This window comes from Lathyrus oleraceus, chromosome 5, assembly GCF_024323335.1.
Source record: "Lathyrus oleraceus cultivar Zhongwan6 chromosome 5, CAAS_Psat_ZW6_1.0, whole genome shotgun sequence".
Taxonomy (NCBI): Eukaryota; Viridiplantae; Streptophyta; class Magnoliopsida; order Fabales; family Fabaceae; genus Lathyrus; species Lathyrus oleraceus.
In genome coordinates this window covers 556,838,358-556,859,849 of record NC_066583.1, presented here as the reverse complement: position 1 = coordinate 556,859,849, position 21,492 = coordinate 556,838,358, and the positions used below count along the sequence as shown (strand labels likewise).

At 36.1% G+C, this 21,492-nt stretch overlaps 2 protein-coding genes across 8 annotated transcripts in view; both read right to left on the bottom strand.

Moving 5' to 3' along the window:
* Positions 1-2,242: 2,242 nt before the first annotated feature.
* The window catches only part of LOC127086373 (uncharacterized), a 21,561-nt gene continuing 2,311 nt past the window's right edge, over positions 2,243-21,492 (bottom strand). For 5 of the 7 annotated variants that reach the window (XM_051027130.1, XM_051027132.1, XM_051027131.1 and 2 more), the window contains 11 exons: positions 21,266-21,357; positions 20,134-20,279; positions 19,569-19,734; positions 18,983-19,096; positions 18,479-18,603; positions 18,257-18,372; positions 16,916-16,997; positions 16,301-16,360; positions 16,111-16,218; positions 7,639-7,684; positions 2,243-2,655 (listed from right to left, as the gene is read on the bottom strand). In XM_051027130.1, coding sequence (XP_050883087.1) covers positions 2,441-2,655; positions 7,639-7,684; positions 16,111-16,218; positions 16,301-16,360; positions 16,916-16,997; positions 18,257-18,372; positions 18,479-18,577 — 726 coding nt within the window. In that variant the 5' untranslated portion in view covers positions 18,578-18,603; positions 18,983-19,096; positions 19,569-19,734; positions 20,134-20,279; positions 21,266-21,357 and the 3' untranslated portion in view covers positions 2,243-2,440. The remainder of the gene's footprint in view (positions 2,656-7,638; positions 7,685-16,110; positions 16,219-16,300; positions 16,361-16,915; positions 16,998-18,256; positions 18,373-18,478; positions 18,604-18,982; positions 19,097-19,568; positions 19,735-20,133; positions 20,280-21,265; positions 21,358-21,492) is intronic. The other 2 variants (XM_051027129.1, XM_051027128.1) reach the window with 2 other exon arrangements.
* The window catches only part of LOC127082041 (uncharacterized), a 16,381-nt gene continuing 16,204 nt past the window's right edge, over positions 21,316-21,492 (bottom strand). The window contains exon 17 of the mRNA XM_051022263.1: positions 21,316-21,357. Within this exon, the coding sequence (XP_050878220.1) occupies positions 21,316-21,357 (42 nt within the window). The remainder of the gene's footprint in view (positions 21,358-21,492) is intronic.

Here is a 21,492-nt window from a genome sequence, read left to right as displayed (position 1 = left end):
AACAAGAATAATATGAAGAGCATAGTAAAATCACTGATACAACTAAAACCACTTACAGAGCAAAGTAACATGCTATATGGAAAAATACCAATTAGATCTAAAACCAAAGACAGAGCAAAGTAACATGCTACATGAAAAACATACAAGTTACATATAAAATCAATGACAAAGCAAAGTAACAGGACTTGCAGAGAAAAGATTTCATCAGCTATGAAGAAAAACACAAATCCATTTCACTCCAAATAAAACTTGCTTCTGATAACATATATTATTTAAACACAAACATTTTAATATAAAAAGATTTAATTACAAAAACTCAATTGCTTAACACTGGTAAGACGAAACCAATAAATAAACAACAATGGTAGTGAATGTTATATCACAAATAGTCGTGCAAATTAGTCGTGCAAACCTTTCTCAACTATTGTGTTTGAGCGACGAAACAAATTGTCGGTGACACCGTGAATGAGAGGAGATTCTGTCTGAGAAAGAGAGACACCGAAAATGTAAGGAGATAAATGAAGGTGATAAAGTTGGAGAGATAGTCTTGCCGTGTGATTTAGTTTCGGTGGGAATGGAAAAAGACTTTGGTTTGAGATAGCCAAAGAATGGAAGGGCACGTAAGAGACATTTGGCATCTTAATAGAGGTTTAATTGAGATTAATTTTGGACATTTGTTGTTTACGATTTGTCCAATCGATAGAGTAAATTAAAATTAATGGAAGGGCACGTATGTTAAAGCATGTAATAAAATTTTGAAGGGTTGTTAATGGATCAGTTTGTTTTTGCTTTAAAAAAATGGATTTTTTCTTTGTATTTTTTAAAATAGATTCTCCAAAAATGTTTTTCAAAATATTAGAAATTTTTTTAAATTTATTTTTTATAAATTAAAAGATTGAATTGTTCTTTCAATAACATAAATATACATTATTGAAGATCAAAACATAGTTAAAATCACAATTTTTTCAAAAAATTGTATCTCAAAAATGATTTTTATGAAAAGCTATTTGAAATAGCTTCAAAATTAAGTGATTTTTTGAAATTTTGATATCCAAAAAAAATTTTGATAAAATGATGAAATAACTAAAATAACATTTTAAGAATAACTATTCAAACCAAATTTTCATTTGAAGCTTTTATGAAAAGTTTCTTTGTAAATTTTTTTTACACTAAAATATATAACACTATAAAAATTATTTTAAAAAAAAACTAAAACAAACGGGCCCAATAGATTGTTCTATCGAGTTATTTAAACTAAACTGGACCGGATGCAAATATTTTAATATTTATTTAGTTTTTATTAATATATATTCTTAATATTTAATTTGTTCTAATTCGGTTTATTAGTTTAATTAAATTGTTTATTTTTAATAATTTATTTGTTTCAAACAATTATTCTATTTTATAATTCTAATTTTAATAGATTATATCTTGCTTGCTTCAAAGCTATAAATCCTATTATTTATAGTATTTTAAAAATATTAATATAATATAAAATTTATAATTTACAATTTAAATATTAAAAACATATTTAAATTAAGAGTAATGCTAATTTGTGCAAATAAATTTTTCACTCAATCAATTCAAACTCGCAAACACTCCTAAAAGCATAAATTTGATTTAGTTATTTGGTATCGATTCTAAATTACTCCTTCCGTTCATTTTTAAATATCATTTTTTGACTTTTTACACATACCAAAATAACTAATAATTATTATTACTTTTTAAACAATGATTATTTTTTTCCTACAATACCCTTAATCTTTTAATAATTTATTTAATTTCTTCTCTTTATATAATAAATGATTAGGGATATTTTTTACAATACTACAATTAATACTACATTGAATTTTAAAATGACATTTAAAAAGAAATAATTTTTTTAAAAAAAAATGATAACTAAAAAAGAACAGAGAATATAATACATATCTTACGCGACATTCTATAAATCAGGATTTAGATGTTTACTTTAAAAAGTTATGATATATAAATAATTAATTTTATCTTTTGGTACACCCATGTATTGGTATTATTGAAGTACAATACAGCTAATATATCATGTACCTAATTTGGGCACACTCACACACATTTTCAACACTTTTGTTTATTACTCCCACCTATATAGAACATAAGAAAAAGTTACTTTTTTTTTTAATTCATTATTCAATGTATCTGACAAATATATTAATTATTCTATGAATTAAAAAATAACTTTTCTTATATTAAGAACCAGTGCGAGTAATTAAAATAAACATGGGTTCCACTAAATAATGATTTCTGTGGTTCAACGCATGAATTTTAATCGATAATTGAAAATGTGTGTTCCTAATATTATTCATCTAATTTTGCACATTTTCCTCTAAAGGAATTTCATTAGCTTTTGAGAAGCTAACTCCGATATGAAAAGAAAAATAAAAAACTTTATTTCCTAATTTAAACTTTAAAATTCTTGGGTGAGTAACCGCTTCTCTTCCTCTTCTAACCTTGCAAGCCATTTGAGTCCAAGATCACATCCTGCTTTTGCAGCTATCTGAAATTTTTCTTTAGCCATCTCTATAGGATCAATTGCAATACTTTCTTTGCTCTTTCCTCGTTTATGAGCAACGGGACCTCTCTTCAAACTGAATTTTATTATTGATTCCGGAATTTTGACACCTGAGGCATAATGTCCTTTCTTTTATTAGTAATCATACTCTAAACAAAACATCTTAAAGCTGCATGCAATCCACCAACCTTATCCAGACAGAAAACATAAAAATACAGTGAAGCAAGCCATCTAAAAACAACACAGATTATTTGTTAATGTGTCTAGTAATCTTGTTTCCCGATTATAACTCCCAAACCATAGTTTGAGACCGTTGAATTTGAGTTTTAGATTAAATGATGAGAGGAATAATAAGAGCTTGAATATTATTGCTAACATAATATTGACCTGATAATAGCTCGATACAGAGACTAAACAGTAATTTCGATTTATAGAGATACATTAAATAACTAAGAAAGCATTTATTGTTCTTCCCAACTTCATGCTTGTAATAGATAGAGATATCATTATATATAACTATTGTAATGATAGAAAGCGGTGTTGGAATAAAAGGGTAACTTAGTCAAATGCTTGTGTTGCTTAAAAACGCAAGCTAATAAATCCTCCTTTGCTGTGAAGAATGTGAAACAAGCAAGTTATTAACTAATGTGTTAGAAGTTAGAACTTCTGTTTATCAACAATATTGTCACAAGTAGTCTAGAATCTCCAGATCAACTCATAGACTAATTTTACTATGCCTGTTTTAACTCCATGCTTTTTGTCATCCCAGAATCACTCCAACTTTGCTATATCGCAAGCCTATCTGATATTACTTTCCTCTATACCAGAAGCCAACACCTAAGCTATTCATGTTTCTTACATATTTTTTGGGTGAATTATGGTAGAGACTCGAGCGATATGCATTATTTCTATAATCCTATTCATTTCATTACTTTTAGTTTAAGATAACATCGTTGAATCATCTGACTCGATTAGGAAGCTCTGTTGTAGAGTGTAATTGTTCTTCTGTGCGCATTCACCCACTGCTAATAAGTGTTCAATAATGTACTAAAAAGCTTTGGTGTCCGATTAATCTATAGACATTTTAGCCTCTTTATTTTTAGCCATCACAATCAAGTAGTCAGAACCACATTCCAATTCGTAGGTGTGTGCACGAGAACATGATGTTGCCACCTCTAAGCAGGCTCATGCCTGGAGAAAGTCTCATATGGTGTGGGTGCCGCAGCATTGCTACGCGAAGCTGTAAAATCGGCGAGATGGTGTAATTCTGGTGATTCAGCAAATATGTGCTATAATGGACGCACGGGTCAGGTATGCGGCCTTGTTCTGGAAAAATGCAGACTTGGGTTTTAAAAACCCTAAAAATATTTTCACAATAAAAATGAGTCTGATACTTTGTACTCTCTTTTTCTTTCGCAGGGCAACCAGTATTCTCTTTTACCTATAGGAAGAGTACTTTTTTTATTCTCACTTCTATTAAAAAGGTATAAACTTCTAACTTGTGACATTGATAGTCTGTTGATAGAGATATGGATAACGAGGTCGGCCTCAACTATGCACCTAAGCCAAAAGTGTGAAGGGTCTATACTAAAAGAATAAAAGGAATAATTATAGGAGTTTGTTATTGTTATCATAGGAGTTTGTTATTATAGGAGTTTGTTATCATAATTAGAGGAGTTTATTATTATAATTAGAGGAATTTGTTTCGATAAAATAGGAATAAGCTTGTGGCTATAAAAGAGGACAGAAAGGGTAGGAATGAGGTATCTCGGAATTCTATTAGGATTCACCATCTTGGTGAGGGAAGCACCGTGTGCTTAGGGGGCTGATAGGTATTCACCATCGGTTGTTATTTTCATCATTATTATTTTGTATCTATTCATCCACGATAGTACAATTGAGTCATTCTTTTATTGTTTCATTCATTTATTCTCTATTATTCAATATATTCATATAAGAACTCATCAATTGGTCCGACCCACCGGATCCGAAACCCGCACCGCGTCTGAGAGCGCTAGATGCCACGGAAACAAAAAATGGGAGACAGAATTGAAGCATTGGAGGAACAAATGGGTGAAGTAAAGACGACGTTATAGTCATTGATCGAACAAATGCAGACTCAAAGCCTGGTCATCGGTGAGATGAGCAAGCAACTGGACAAACAGAAGACAGCACCGGAGAATGACACGTCTGTCGAAGTATCGTCTTACAACGCATCACGTCTTCGAAGGTGATGATCCAGTTGCATGGATTACGCGCGCAAATTTATTTTAATGTGCGGAACACCCCGGATGAAATGCGGGTTAAGCTATCACATTTGAGTATGGACGGTTCAACTATACATTGGTTCAATTTACTGCTGGAAACAGAGGATGATCTCTCTTGGGAAAAATTGAAGAAGGCCTTAATCGTGCGCTATGGCGGTCGACGCTTAGAAAATTTGTTTGAAGAATTGTCCACGTTACGACAAACCGGAAGTGTGGAGGAGTTTGTGGAAGCTTTTGAGCTTCTATCATCGCAAGTGGGTCGATTACCTGAGGAACATATTTGGGTTATTTCATGAGTGGTTTAAAACCACAGATCAGAAGGTGAGTTTGAACATTGAATCCTATCACTAGGATGCAGATGATGAGGATGGCTAAAGATGTTGAAGGTGAACTAAAAGAAGATGGCGATGGGGAGCGATATTATGGGAAGAAGGTCGTTTCTGATTTTGGGGGCCGAAAAGATTGGGCTGGATCCTCACCCAAATATCGTAATGGGTTATATTTTAACCCTAGAGATCTGACCCGATCGACTAATACGGGTTGGTCCAACCCGACTCCAAAAACAGGTTTGGTGGGTTCCATGCAAAATTCCTCTTCGTTGTTGCTTTCAACAGGTAAGAAAACAGAAAATGATCGGCACACTAACTTTTCTGAGCGATGGAAAGGGGTTCGAAGTGTGCACAGTGATGAGATGGAGGAAAGACGAGCTAAAGGTCTATGTTTCAAGTGCGGCGGGAAGTATCACCCCACTCTTCACAAATGCCCTGAAAGATCAATAAGGGTTTTGATTCTAGGAGACGGCGAGACTCTAAACGAGGAAGGCGAGATCGTATCCATGGAGGCTCATAATTCCGAGTGAAGAGGAAGAGGAAGCGGAGTGTAAGTTCATTGGGGTGTTGGGAAGTATGGGTGAGCATCGAACTATGAAAATTGAAGGCAAATTGGGGGATGTTGATGTGGGTGTTTTAGTGAATAGTGGAGCTAGCCACAATTTTATTTCTCCTAAAACCACTGCTGCTTTAGGCTTGCAAGTCACTCCTATGGCTGCAAAGAGCATTAAGTTGGGAGACGGACATAGGGTGTTTTCTCAAGGGGAGTGTAAAGGAGTTAGGATACATCTGGGTCCAATGGTGATAGTGGTGGATGCCTCGGTTCTAGATTTAGGAGGACTGGATGTAGTACTGGGAGTTTCATGGTTGAGTACTCTAAGGAAGGTCGTTATGGATTGGAAGGCTCTCTCAATGCAATTTTGGCATAAAGATGAGCTAGTAATTATGAGCTAGTAATGTTACAAGGGCAGGGAGGGAAACAAGAACAGCAAGGTTTCCTCAACAATTTCTTGGAAGATAGACATGAGAGAATGGGTGAAGTGTGGAGTTGGTCCAAAGGTGAAAAGAAACTAGATGATGCTTATCTGAGGGGACAATTTCCCGAATTTAGCCTCGAGGACAAGACTGGTTTTAAGGAGCGAGGTGTTGATAGAGATATGGATGACGAGGTGGGCCTCAACTATGGACCTAAGCCAAAAGTGTGGAGGGTCTATACGGAAAGAATAAAAGGAATAATTATAGGAGTTTGTTATTGTTATTATAGGAGTTTGTTTCGATAAAATAGGAATAAGCTTGTGGCTATAAAAGAGGACAGAAAGGGTAGGAATGAGGTATCTAGGAATTCTATTAGGATTCACCATCTTGGTGAGGGAAGCACTGTGTGCTTAGGGGGCTGGTAGGTATTCATCATCGGTTGTTATTTTCATCATTATTATTTTGTATCTATTCATACACGATAGTACAATTGAGTCATTCTTTTATTGTTTCATTCATTTATTCTCTATTATTCCATATATTCATATGAGAACCCATCATTTGTTACGAGCTGTGTTACGATCCCTTGACCTACGATCTTGAGCCCCCTTTCCCAATCCTGGGTAGGACCTAGATTCTGACTACCTCTTTTATATTCTCAATTTCAACCACATTTTACATGGAACTGGTAGGCATTACGTGTCTATAGTTTCTGTGGAAATATGCCCCCATAAATGCTGAAAAATGTGCCACAAATACTGATTATTGAGCATTACTTTATTTCCTAAAATAAGAGGTATTAGGTAATTGTATTACCTTCTGATAGGGACTTGGACAGTGGGCCTGATGCATTTACTGATGTGTGTCTTATTACCAAGAAGCCTATTACTTGAAAGGTTTATTCTGGAAGAAAGGTGGGGCGGGAGAGAAAAAAGGAGAGGCTGGTGAGGGAGACGGCAGTAGGAAAGCCGCGATTCGGTTAGAGGGTATTTGGGCAGAGATTCACATGAGGGAATAATCATAATCATGCAGTCATCACTCTGTTCTGGTTAGGAGAATTGATATTCACAGTTGTATGAACAACCTGCTCTATTATCCCATTACATCATAAATAACACACTATTTCACTCCATTGCTACTGTTTTAGTCATGCCTTTAATGTAACTTCTCTTGTGATTGTTCTGTTTTCATCACCTTCTCTCCTCATTAATTGATTTCAGTTTTCATTTTCCTTGTTTATCAGGAATTATTGTATTTCCTTTTTGGTTCCCTTGACTGAGGAATTAATGTACAAAAATAAAATTTTACATATTCATCCAATCACATCTCACCACATTATATTTATTTTAGGAACTAACACAGTAAAGTAACATAATAATAATAACAATAACAATAATAATAATAATAATAATAATAATGAGATGAAATTTGATGCATAGGTAAAACTTTTTTACACCTACAGGCGACAATACACACCAAATAAATCCTAAATAAAATGAGGAGCACAGGAAGATAAGCTGACCTTTAAGAAGAAGAGATCCATACGCAATAGCTGCCCCAGCATGACCCTACAAATATATGGAATAAAATTTTTAAAAAGCATGGAAAAATCTTTAAACAAGCAACTACAAGGTAACCCAGCTCACATTTGTAAATGACATGAAAGCAATAAATCTATTCTGCTCAACTCGTATAGATTAAGATAAGTTTTCTTTATAATAATCAAACACCTTCATGTGTAAGATTTAAGCACTTAAATTGGCTGAACTGACAAATTAGATCATTTTATAAGTTATCAAAGGGAAATAATTGAGTAGTCATTAGCTAGGGTAAAACGTGATCATGAAAAATATATATCTAATACTTTAATCAAAATTCTTCTACCATTAATTGTGATTCGTCTAAAGGGTCGTCAAGGTTCAATATTTACTTCCTCGCTGATTACATGCTGATAGAGATATGGATGACAAGGTAGGCCTCAACTATGGACCTAAGCCAAAAGTGTGGAGGGTCTATACTAACAGAATAAAAGGAATAATTAGAGGAGTTTGTTTCGATAAAATAGGAATAAGCTTGTGGCTATAAAAGAGGACAGAAAGGGTAGGAATGAGGTATCTAAGAATTCTATTAGGATTCACCATCTTGGTGAGGGAAGCACTGTGTGCTTAAGGGGCTGATAGGTATTCACCTTCGGTTGTTATTTTACTGTTTCATTCATTTATTCTCTATTATTCCATATATTCATATAAGAACCCATCAATTGGTCCGACCTACCAGATCCGAAACCCGCACCGCGCCTGAGAGCGCTAGATGTCACGGAAACAAAAAATGGGAGACAGAATTGAAGCATTGGAGGAACAAATGGGTGAAGTAAAGACGACGTTACAGTCCTTGATCGAACAAATGCAGACTCAAAGTCTGGTGATCGGTGAGATGAGCAAACAACTGGGCAAACAGAAGACAGCACCGGAGAATGACACGTCTGTCGAAGTATCGTCTTACAACGCATCACGTCTTGCTTGGAAGAAAGTGAAGTTGTCAGTCTTCGAAGGTGATGATCCAGTTGCATGGATTACGCGCGGAGATATTTATTTTGATGTGCAGAACACCCCGGATGAAATGCGGGTTAAGCTGTCACATTTGAGTATGGAGGGTTCAACTATACATTAGTTCAATTTAATGCTTGAAACAGAGGATGATCTCTCTTGGGAAAAATTGAAGAAGGCCTTAATCGTGCGCTATGGCGGTCGACGCTTAGAAAACCCGTTTGAAGAATTGTCCACGTTACGACAAATCGGAAGTGTGGAGGAGTTTGTGGAAGCTTTTAAGCTTCTATCATCGCAAGTGGGTCGATTACCTGAGGAACAATATTTGGGTTATTTCATGAGTGGTTTAAAACCACATATCAGAAGGCGAGTTCGAACGTTGAATCCTATCACTAGGATGCAGATGTTGAAGGTGAACTAAGAGAAAAAGATGACGATGGGGAGCGATATTATGGGAAGAAGAAGGTTGTATTTGATTTTGGGGGCCGAAAAGATTGGGCTGGATGCTCACCCAAATATCGGAATGGGTCAAATTTTAACTCTAAAGATCTGACCCGATTGACTAATATGGGTCGGTCCAACACGACTCAAAAAACAGGTTTAGGGGGTTCTGATAGAAACCGGCTCTGAACAGAATAATTTAGAGAATAGGAATACTTTACTGATAATAATTTTGGTGGAAGTTCAAAGACCAAAATATTAGGCTTACAATAGTTATAGGAAAATAGTACAAAATATTATGACACACACCAAGATTCGAGAGTTTGGTTCTCTCCCTCCCAAGTGTCTAACACTCACAACTGCAGGATGATCAAAACACAGTTCTGTTTCCCTTCTTATATTGCCTAAGTTCTGTAACTGTTCTTAATAATAATTGTTACTCTAGTAATAATAATAATTGCTGCCCCTTAGAATCTGTAACTGCTAAAATGACTGTTTATATGTATTTTTTTTATTGGACAACATTTATCTTGCTTTACTGGTGCCCCTTCCTCTTATAAGTATTCTTTATAAGAGGTCTAACAATACTCCCCCCTAAAAGAGACACCTTGTCCTCAAGGTGAAATGAAGGAAATTGCTCTTTGATGACTTCAACAGGTTCCCATGTAGCTTCAAATTCTGGTAGGTCCTGCCACTGAATAAGTACTTCAGTTGAGCCATTAGCATTATTCTAGACAGCACTTACTGCAGCAGGTGATACTTGGAGTTCTAAATCCTCAGAAAGCATTGGCGGAAGAGGTTGTCGATTGCTTGTTGGAGCCAGGGCTTTCTTTAGTAAGGAAACGTGGAAAACCGGATGGATTTTGCTCTCTGGTGGTAAATCCAATTCGAATGCCACTGGTCCTATCTGTTTGATTATTTGATAAGGTCCATAGAACCTAGGACTTAGTTTCTCATTCCTCTTCTTAGCAAGAGACTTCAACCTATAAAGTTGCAGCTTAAGATAAACCCAATCACCGGTAGAGAGAGTAACTGATCTTCTGGACTGATCTGCATATGTTTTCATCTGAACTTGGGCTTTCACTAGATTAGACTTTAACTCATGTAACATTTGATCCCTCTCTTGAGTTAACACATTAACTTCTTCCACAATTGAAGGAATGGTAGAGCCCTTGCGTAAATGGGGAGGGTCTCGACCATAGAGAGCTTTGAAAGGAGTCAATTTCAAGGAACTATTATAGTTGGTGTTGAACCAATATTCTGCCCACCCTAACCACTTTGTCCACTGCTTCGGTTGAGTCCCTGTGAGACACCTCAGATAGGTTTCCAAACACCGATTTACTACCTCGGTTTGACCATCAGTTTGGGGATGATATGCGGAGCTAAATTTTAACTTGGTACCAACCATTTTAAACAACTCTGACCAGAAATGGATGAGAAATATTTTATCCCTATCTGACACAATGGTTGATGGAAAACCATGTAACTTAACCACCTTTTTGATGAAAATTTCAGCAACATCCTTAGCGATAAAAGGGTGACTTAAAGCCATGAAAGGAGCATATTTGGTAAGACAGTCTACTACCACCAAAATCACATTTTTGCCATGTGCTTTAGGTAACCCTTCTATAAAATCCATTGAAATATCAGCCCACACTTGAGTAGGAATTGGCAGTGGTTGCAATAGTCCAGCATGAGACAAGGTTTGATATTTATTCAATTGGCAAACTTCACAAGTGGAAACATATTGCTGAATATCTTTCCTCATTCCTTCCCAGTGTAGAATTGCTGAAATTCTTTTATAAGTTTTGAAAAATCCCGAGTGTCCTCCGTGGCTGAATCATGGAATTCTTTTAAAAGCTTCGGAATTTTGGAAGACCTTTTAGGTAGCACTAGTCGTCCTTTGAAAAACAACTTCCGACCTCTAAAAGAATATCCAGGGTGAGAGTGGCTATCCTTCAGCAAGTCTTGAATGATTTCTTGTAATTTTTTATCATTTTGAATTTCAGTCTCCCACTCCTCTAATTCGTCAAATTGGACTGTGGATAGAGCTGCATAACTCATTCTTCTCGAGAGTGCATCAGCCACTCTGTTCTGTTGTCCAGGCTTGTAGTGAATTTCAAAATCAAATCTCATCAACTTAGAAGTCCACTTGAATTGTTCCTCTCCTAGAACTCTTTGGTCACAAAGAAATTTGAGGCTCTTTTGGTCCGTAAGGATGATGAAATGCCTCCCCATCAAGTAATGTCTCCATTTTTGAACAACTGTCACAAGGGCCATCAATTCTCTCTCGTACACTGACTTGGATTGTGCTCTATCTGATAACGTTTGACTATGAAAAGCCATTGGTCGACCTTCTTGCAATAAAACAGCCCCTAATCCTTTGTTAGAAGCATTCATTTCTATGGTGAAGACTTTGGAGAAATCTGGAACTGTTAGTATGGGTAATTCTGCCATCAATTTCTTCAATTGCTCAAAAGCGGCATGGGCTTCGTCATTCCAAAGGAAACAATCTTTTTTCAGCAATTGGGTCAGCGGTCTAGCTATCTTGCCATAATCCTTCACGAACCTTCTATAATAACATGTGAGTCCTAAAAATCCTTAGTGCTTTGAGATCTTTAGGAATGGGCCACTCCATCATAACAATTAATTTTTTTGGATCAGCTGCTACTCCTTGCTACTCCTTCCCCTGAAATGATGTGACCTAAATACTCTAATTGAGTTTGGCCAAAAGTGCACTTTTTCAGGTTCACAAATAGTTGGTGCTCCTTCAGTAGCGCCAGAACAGCTTGCAAATGCTTATGATGTTCCTCATTAGATTTGCTATAGATCAATATATCGTCAAAAAAAAATCTTCTCAAGTATGGTTTCAACATTTCCTTCATTAACGATTGAAATGTGGAAGGTACGTTAGTAAGTCCAAACGGCATAACAACAAACTCATAATGACCCTGATGAATTCTAAAGGCTGGCTTTTGAATATCCTCTTCCTTTATCCTTATTTGATGATAACCTGATTTTAAATCCAGTTTAGAAAAAATATTTGCTCCCCCTAATTCATCAAGTAGCTCATCAATAATGGGAATAGGGAATTTATCGGGAACAGTAATCTTATTTAAGGCTCTATAATCTACACAAAAACGCCATCCTCCATCTTTTTTTTAACCAGAATAATAGGACTAGAGTAAGGACTTACACTAGGCCTAATGACACCAGATTTTAGCATATCATCTACTAACCTTTTGATCTCATTTTTTGGGTAATGAGGATATCTGTAAGGTCTGATATTGGGAATATTCGCTCCTTCCTTGAGTATAATAGCATGATCTTGTCTCCTTGACGGTGGCAGCCCCTTTGGTTCTTGGAACACCTCTTCAAATTCGCTTAAAACTCCTTCTAGCCAGTTAGGCGGTGATATTACTGAATCTGTTCCAGCCTTTAACATCTGGTATTCTAGGAGAAAAACTTGCCCTTCATCACGCATGGCTTTTAAAACAGACTTGAAGGATGTTGCTGCCCTCAATAATTCAGACTCTCCTTTCAACACATGATAGCGATTACCCCATGGGATCTTGATAGTTAAATCTTTGAAATTTGCTTTTATTTCTCCCAAACTGGATAGCCATTCCATTCCTAAAACACATCCACTCCACCTAATTCAAAGATGAAGAAATCCTGCTGAATGTCCAACCCTTGAATGTTGAGTTTCAGTTGGGGACACACTCCCTTACAAGAAATTTTTCTCCCATCCCCCACCTCTACGTAGTAAGAGGGTGTTTCTTCTACTTGCCATTTCTCTTCTTTAACAAGCACAGAAGAAATAAAATTATGAGAGGCTCCACAATCAATCAATACCACTACTTGTTTGTCGCCAATTCTCCTGCGGAGTTTGATAGACTTCTTGGTAGTAAGCCCTGAGATGCTATACATAGATAATTGCAAGGTTTTCACTTCTTTTGCTGGTTCTTCCTCTACTACTTCTTCCTCTTCTTCTGATTCAGCCCCACTACCTTCCTCCATCAAGATCACCCATAATTGTTTATTTGCACAGATGTGCCATGGTCCGAACTTTTCATCACACCTATAGCACAACCCTTTCTTATACTTCTCTTGTAATTCTACATTCGTTAACCTCCTAAAACTTCTCCCTTTAGATGAAAGATTTGTTCTAGAGTCACTTGTAGTGCTACCAATTGATGAAGCAGCCTGGTTTTAACTTTTAGAATTTCGTGCCCATGTCACTGTTTTGGTGCTATTATAGGTCCTAAAACCAGATTTACTTCCAGAACTTGTTCCACTATTACTCTTGTTCAGCAAATTATTGTTTTCATCAACCCCTTGAGCATAGTCCATTAATTCAGACAATGTCTCCACAGGATGCAATTTCAACTCTTGCCCTAATAATATCTTTAAGTCCATTCAAGAAAATACTTTTCAAATAGGATGGCTCTGTGCATTTTAGAGGGCCAGGATACATTTCAACTTGTTCTCGGTATTCCTCCACAGTCCCTGTTTGTTTGAGACTCAACAATAATTCAAAAGGACTTTGAATCATTGATGGTTGAAACCTTCTTAATATGGCAGTCCTAAAATCTTCCCAAGTGGGATTCTGAGACGAGAATTCCCACCATTGATACCACACCAGTGCCTTGCCTTCCATAGCCACCATCACAGCTTGTAATTTCTCGTTCTCACTCATCTTCTTCAAGTCAAAGTAACGTTCCACCCTGTTCAACCAACCATAGGCGTCAGTGCCTTCAAAAACAGGTATCTCCAATTTTCTCCACCGTTCTTCACGTTTTCAAAGATGGCTAGTGTGTACAGAAGCGCCGTCATCACTGCCGTTCGGACTCCCCGGTGTTGTTCGCATTGTGCGACGCATCAGGGCGGTTAATTCTGCTACTTGCTGACTCGTTTCAACTCTTTCCTTGCGATCATCTTCGAGGATTTTTTGCACATTTTCCCGCATGGCTAATAACCCTTCAAATCCACGTTCGAGAATTTCCAATTTGGCCTCCATTTCCCCTCGCGTAGATACCATAAAGCAGTCCCGGAAGGAAACTGCTCTGATACCCGTTGACAGAAACCGACTCTAAACAGAATAATTTAGAGAATAGGAATACTTTACTGATAATAATTCTGGTGGAAGTTCAAAGACCAGAATGTTATGCTTACAATAGTTATAGAAAAATAGTACAAAATATTAGAACACACACCAAGATTCGAGAGCTTGGTTCTCTCCCTCCCAAGTGTCTAACACTCACAACTGCAGGATGATCAAACACAGTTCTATTTCCCTTCTTATATTGCCTAAGTTTTGTAATTGTTGTTAATAATAATTGTTACTCTAGTAATAATAATAATTGCTGCCCCTTAGAATCTGTAACTGCTAAAATGACTGTTCATATGTATTTTTTTTTATTGGACAGCATTTATCTTGCTTTACTGGTGCCCCTTCCTCTTATAAGTATTCTTTATGAGAGGTCTAACATATTCCATGCAAAATTCCTCTTCATTGCTGCATTCAACAGGAAAGAAAACAGAAAACGGTTGGCACACTAATTTTTCTGAGCGATGGAAAGGGGTTCGAAGTGTGCACAGTGATGAGATGGAGGAAAGACGAGCTAAAGGTCTATGTTTCAAGTGAGGCGGGAAGTATCACCCCACTCTTCACAAATGCCCTGAAAGATCAATAAGGGTTTTGATTCTAGGAGACGGCGAGACTCTAAACGAGGAAGGCGAGATCGTATCCATGGAGGCTTATAATTCTGAGAGTGAAGAGGAAGAGGAAGCGGAGTGTAAGTTCATTGGGGTGTTGGGAAGTATGGGTGAGCATCAAACTATGAAAATTGAAGGCAAATTGGGGGATGTTGATGTGGTTGTTTTAGTGGATAGTGGAGCTAGCCACAATTTTATTTCTCCTAAAATCATTGATGCTTTAGGCTTGCAAGTCACTCCTATGGCTGCAAAGAGCATTAAGTTGGGAGACGGACATAGGGTGTTTTCTCAAGGGGTGTGTAAAGGAGTTAGGATAAATCTGGGTCCAATGGTGATAGTGGTGGATGCCTTGGTTCTAGTTGGTTCTAGATTTAGGGGGACTGGATGTAGTACTGGGAGTTTCATGGTTGAGTACTCTAGGGAAGGTCGTTATGGATTGGAAGGCTCTCTCGATGCAATTTTGGCATAAAGATGAGCTAGTAATGTTACAAGGGCAGGGAGGGAAACAAGAACAACAAGGTTTCCTCAACAATTTCTTGGAAGATAGACATGAGAGAAGGGGTGAGGTGTGGAGTTGGTCCAAAGGTGAAAAGAAACTAGATGATGCTTATCTGAGGGGACAATTTCCCGAATTTAGCCTTGAGGACAAGGTTGGTTTTAAGGAGCGAGGTGTTGATAGAGATATGGATGACAAGGTGGGACTCAACTATGGACCTAAGCCAAAAGTGTGGAGGGTCTATACTAAAAGAATAAAAGGAATAATTATAGGAGTATGTTATTGTTATTATAGGAGTTTGTTATTATAATTAGAGGAGTTTGTTTCGATAAAATAGGAATAAGCTTGTGGCTATAAAAGAGGACAGAAAGGGTAGGAATGAGGTATCTAAGAATTCTATTAGGATTCACCATCTTGGACTAGACGTGAAACTCTGACAAAATTTTAACTTCTAGAAATCAGCGCATGAGTAATCAATGAAACCCTATTGTAGTTCATAACTCATGAAACACTTATACATAGCTTTTCATGAAGGTATAAATACTCCGGCCTATTCGAAAACTTTGTCAGGTGATTTAACGTATGTGCTTAAAGAGCAAGTGCAAACTAAATTTCATAACAGCATAACCAAACGACATACAATGTATGTTGAACTCAGTCTAACTCACCACACATGAAAAAAAAAATCAATGGACAATTTGTCCATAAATATTAAGAAAAAATGTTCAAAGTCTAACGCTGCATGGTTTTGAAAGAAAATTATTTGTTTAACTTTGATTAATTGATATATTACCTTCTCTGAAGCCCTATGGAAACACCACAACGCCGATGCAATATCTTTCTTAACACAGTCGCCAGTCAAATATACAGCACCCAAAAGGTAAAGAGCATCTGGATGCAACTAGAACATAACACACACCAATAAGGATTTTGTCATACATTCTGAAATCATGGCAAGATCCAACTTTCATAGAGTAACATACCTGATCCACAGCTTTCTCCAAATAATAGAAAGCTTGTTGATCTGAATGGACATCATCATTCTGTCTCCAAAAAACATATATATTTAAAAATATCTCATTTAAAAAAAATCTAACAAAAATCCAGGACCTCCATTTTTCCTAAAGTATCCAGTTATGAAACATTAAGAGAAAAAAACTCAAGAAAGGTAAAAGATTACATAGCCAGAAGTACTCTACTCAAGTTCATCTTAGAAGTCAAATACATAATTGTACAGATGAAATCAGGCAAGAAAAAAAAAAACCACTACTAATTCGCCATTAAGAACAAATAATATCCCAACCAAGCCGGTTTGTATGCACATCAACCCACTATTGTCCTCCCCAAGGTCATATACCTCATCTGTTAACCCAAAACATTATAAAATACAACCAAAATCTACAATAAATAAATCCACAACACAATAGTAATGGATAGTCGTTGTGTCATGTGTGATAATGATTTAAGGAGGCAAAGAAAAATTATTCAAGTAATCGACTGAAAATCATGATTCAGGTCATTTACTCAAAATCTTTAAGTTTGGCTATAAAATGTACTATAACAGAGTCCTCACAATATAAGGTGTAGAGTAGCCCCACCTCTACTCTTAAATGACAACCCAGTGCATATTGTGCATCAGCATCACCCATATCAGCTGCTTCTACCAATAATGCTGCCGCGCTGTTGCCAAGGGAAAAAGGAAAATATGACTACATATTAGCAGTATTTTCATGTGACTTGAAAAAGAAACAAATTCAAAAAACTCAGCATAGCATCAGCGGAAAGGTTTAAATCAATGGGAACTTAGAACTATTTAAAAGGAAACAGAAAGAATAGGAAACAATCAAACGACAAAACTAATATGGATGCCATTGATGACAAAAGGAAGAACCAGTTGTGCTTTAAACAGCTACTTCATCATATTGCAAAAAATGAGATTTATAATATGTATTGAAGTACTCAAGTTCATGTAAATTCTGAGGTTTACTTTTCCGTTCTTGTGGATAGCTACTCAGCTGAGTTCACATCATTAAGAGGACCAGCACCACTTCATAGCTAAGCAGAGACTCCGTGTAAGGATTTTTATGATAATAATAATCAGCTTCGTCTATACCACGTTAAAAAAGGAGGTCCAAAAATAACTACCGATTTTGTGGGACCTTTTTTCTCTACAAATTTGCCTTAGAGAACACAATTCTTTTCCAAATTTAAATTCCAAAATATGGATTTCGAAACTGAAATTTAGATAACAGATATTATGAAATTGAAAACAAGCAAATCAAATTATACACACACACAACTAATGTCCACCTTTGTGCTAGTAATAATAAAAATAGCAAATTACATTGACCTCCCTTGGATCTATCTAAACATCATAAACACCTTTAGTTTTTAGATTGACACCAACCTCCCTTAATTTTTGTCAAATGCATTTTATCTTTTGTATTTTAAAGCACATTAATTTTGTGTTTTTATTTTCTATCGCCCAAATTTCATACCCCTAAAATCATACATGAAGATAATTGTAGAATATAAACATAAACACCAAACAGAATAGCACTATATAATGAACTTTGATGAACAGATTGATGTCCAAAATAGAGATCAGAGTAATGGAGACAAAGAGCTTTACAAATTGTTTCATTAGTGGAATATTGAAAAGAAGATGTGTAATAACTTTGATGATTTTTTGTTTCCTTTTACTAACGATAGTTTGATGGGGTTAAAATGAGGGAGGTGGGTGTATTTTGGAAACTATAGGGGATATGTTTAATATTTTAACATATTTCAAGGGAGGTCAGGATAATTTTCCCTCACAAAAATAATGAGAGATAATAAACTATAGATATGTTCTTGGCATAGTAAATATGCATTTCTTTGATGGAAAATAGGTAGAGCATGAAGAAACAAGACATAATGGTGGATAAAAGTTGACTTACACAGCCTTATTTGCTCCAGGAACATGGTATTTCATATGCAATCTGGACAGCCAATACCTAGCATGAGTATTGGTGTTATCCGCCTCCAAAGCAAGCTCAAAATTCTCCTTTGCTTTCTATTTATGAATCCAAAATAAGCAAGGGTCTATTTATTGCTCTCTCATATAAAACCTTGAGATAAAGAAGCATATGGTGGCAGCAGGTCAAGAAAGTAGTGATTACATTAAGAAGAGGGATGAGACGCCTATCATTGAGCTCACAATAATCAATGACTCTATCAACCTCCTTCAAAGCATTCCAGCCTTTGGCAATGAACTCCATGGCTTTCTTGTTCCTGCTATGCAATCCTCTCTGCATATAGTTTCCACCTTTGATAAGCAAATATGTTGAAACACAATCATAGTCTAGCTATCCAGAGCACCACACTTTAATTTTATTTTATTGTAAAAGGAAAATGTTAGTGGTTAGTTTGTTAGGGGAAAGGAGAAATTGTTAGCAACTAAACCCTGAACCTCTATCTCAATACTCCTTCAGTGTCCCAACTCATATCACCGGGCTACACCTTTGGGGACACTGAAGCTTCAAATTGATTATGTGTCTCACACATGTTTGAGTCTGATACCAACACGATAACGACATATGTTAGTACATTCAATTACTTTATTTTTCCCCCCAAATTATGATTAATGTGACAGTATGGTGTTTAATTTGTAAAAATGTAATAACATGCCTGTTGACTGAATTGGAAACGAGAAAAAGTGGAGGGCTTCGGAATGAACTTGGCCAATAATGCCCTAGGCAGCATCTTCTTAAAAACAATGTGATATCAACTGAGTTTTCCTGTAAGATAGAAACAACATGAGCATAAATCTGTCAATACAGAACACTATATTGGCGGAGCTTGACTATAAAACTTGGGTAGCAAAAATAAACTAAAAGTTTGACTACTCAACAATATCAAATCAGTTCAATTAGAAGTAGAAAAGTACCCAACTTATACAATGCAAGAGCAATAAATTACGCTAAAAACAGAAAATTATCCAGCCCCAAGTCATACCATCACAGTGAAATAACTCAATAGCAACAACATCGATGAACAACAGCAACAGAAACCCAGTATGGAGAACAGATAGGACATCGATACACAACAAAAACAACAACAACAACAACAACAAATCAAATCGCAGAAACCCAACAGCAACAGAAACAAATCAGTCGCAGTGAAGAACAACAATAACAAACTGTCTCATAAGTTCAACAGGGGAACAACCAAGCAACAACAAGAAGTTAATCACAAGGGAAATGAACTTACTGTTCCTTGAAGGACGAACAGACACGACAATGGCACGAGGTACAGAGATGCTCACAGATGGAGAGTAATGCGACGGCGGTGTAGCAACCAGAGCGGAGAGAGCCAGAGTCGCAGTGTTGCAGCACATATGAAAGTTAGGACTGAACCGGCTGTGCGGAAGAGTTTGCTGAGTGAGGATGATGAGATGTCGCGGGTTAAAAAAATGGAATAGAATTTTGCACATAGAGGTGGAGCCAAAGGTGGCTGTTGCTACTAGGAAGAAATGTGGTAAATCAATTGGTTATTGGTAAAGACGGACAAATTGACTAGGTTTATGTTTGATTATGTTGGTTTTTTTAGTATTAAATGTTGAGCAACAAGCTTGAGTTCATAGATAAATCATGTGTCTAGTGTGCAATTCGATTCCATTGTTCACGATGTCATAATGAAATATAACAAAAAATAGTATTATATCCTTCGTAGACTCGAAAGTAAATCTAAAAAGATATTGCAAAAAGCCTAGCATATTTGGTATTCATAGATGGTTGTAGGAGAAAAGGTTGATCCACCTTGTATCAAGACATACCTAAATTCGTGCAAAAACTAACAGCGTGAAATTAAAGGAGCAGGTTGATGTTGGTTCTATTAAATGGTGAGTTGATCATTAGTAGTATGTAATCCCAAAATCTAGCAGTCTGGTTGGTTGTCTCTGTTTGGTTTGCACTTAACAACCTGTAAAACTATGTTAGTACAATGCACCAAAAAAAACAAATGAAAACAGCAGAATATGGTGTGACATAAAGCATCAGGAAGTAGATGGTCATAATATAAATTTATACATGGTAGAGTGTTAAAAAGGGCAACGTTATTCATAGAACCTTGAACACAATGTTGAACTAAGTCTAAGATTTAAAATGACGATTATGTAGTCATTGATCGTAGAAGTGTTAAACAAAAAAAAATTCAAGGAACATGGGTTGCCCTTGTGAGGTAGCAATTGAGTCCTATCATTTAACTATGGGGCATTTATTGATTAATTATGAATGTATAAGTGGTGAAGAAGTAAGGTTGTTGGACTGAGCCTACTATGGTCGGTAAATGCATATATTTGGGTGTATGGCCATTACGAGATGTTGCAATCCACTTTTCTCTTTCATAACCCAAAGGTCAACAATTCGAATTAGCATTTTCCACACCTGATTTTCACTACAACAAAAATGAGTTTAAGCAACGACCAAAAACCGTAGCAAAAAGTTTAAAAACCGTAGCAAAAAGCTAAAAAGCGTAGCCTATTACTTTAGGCGACACTTATCCAGACGTGGAATATGCAGCCGTTGCCTATTCCCATACACCACGGTTTTTGGACTTTCACCCACGAAAGAAGAAAACCATCGCGTAAAGTATGTCAATAGGCTACGGTTTTTGAATAAGATTTAGACCGCGGTTTTTATTAAGCTACAGGTGTAAAACTGCAGTGTATTCATTAGACCACGGTTTTCTGAGACGGTTTTAATTCATGCTTCTTGTTTAGACAACACAGTAAAACCGTTGTATATTCTCTATATACAATTTATCAAACTATTTACTACTTTCAGCTAGACTATTTGTTTAAATATTAATTACAAAATTTATCAAAATTAAATATATTAAACTAGTTTTTATATATTAAATATTATAAAATTACAAAGTAAACATCCAATCTATCTGTATATCATTACCTTAATTATTGAAATAATTTTAAAAAAATCCAAGCCTTCTATGTATTCTTTTAGCTTTGTTCAACATCTTGAGGCTGATCTTTGTGTCCAAACTGCAAACAATATAAAGAAACAACATTATATGTAATAGTAATAGCACTTGAAAAAGTTCAAGCTAAACAGATTAATATTTGAATTGGTATATTGATTATATAATGAATTGCTGTGCTAAGTTTCAAAAGAGAGTG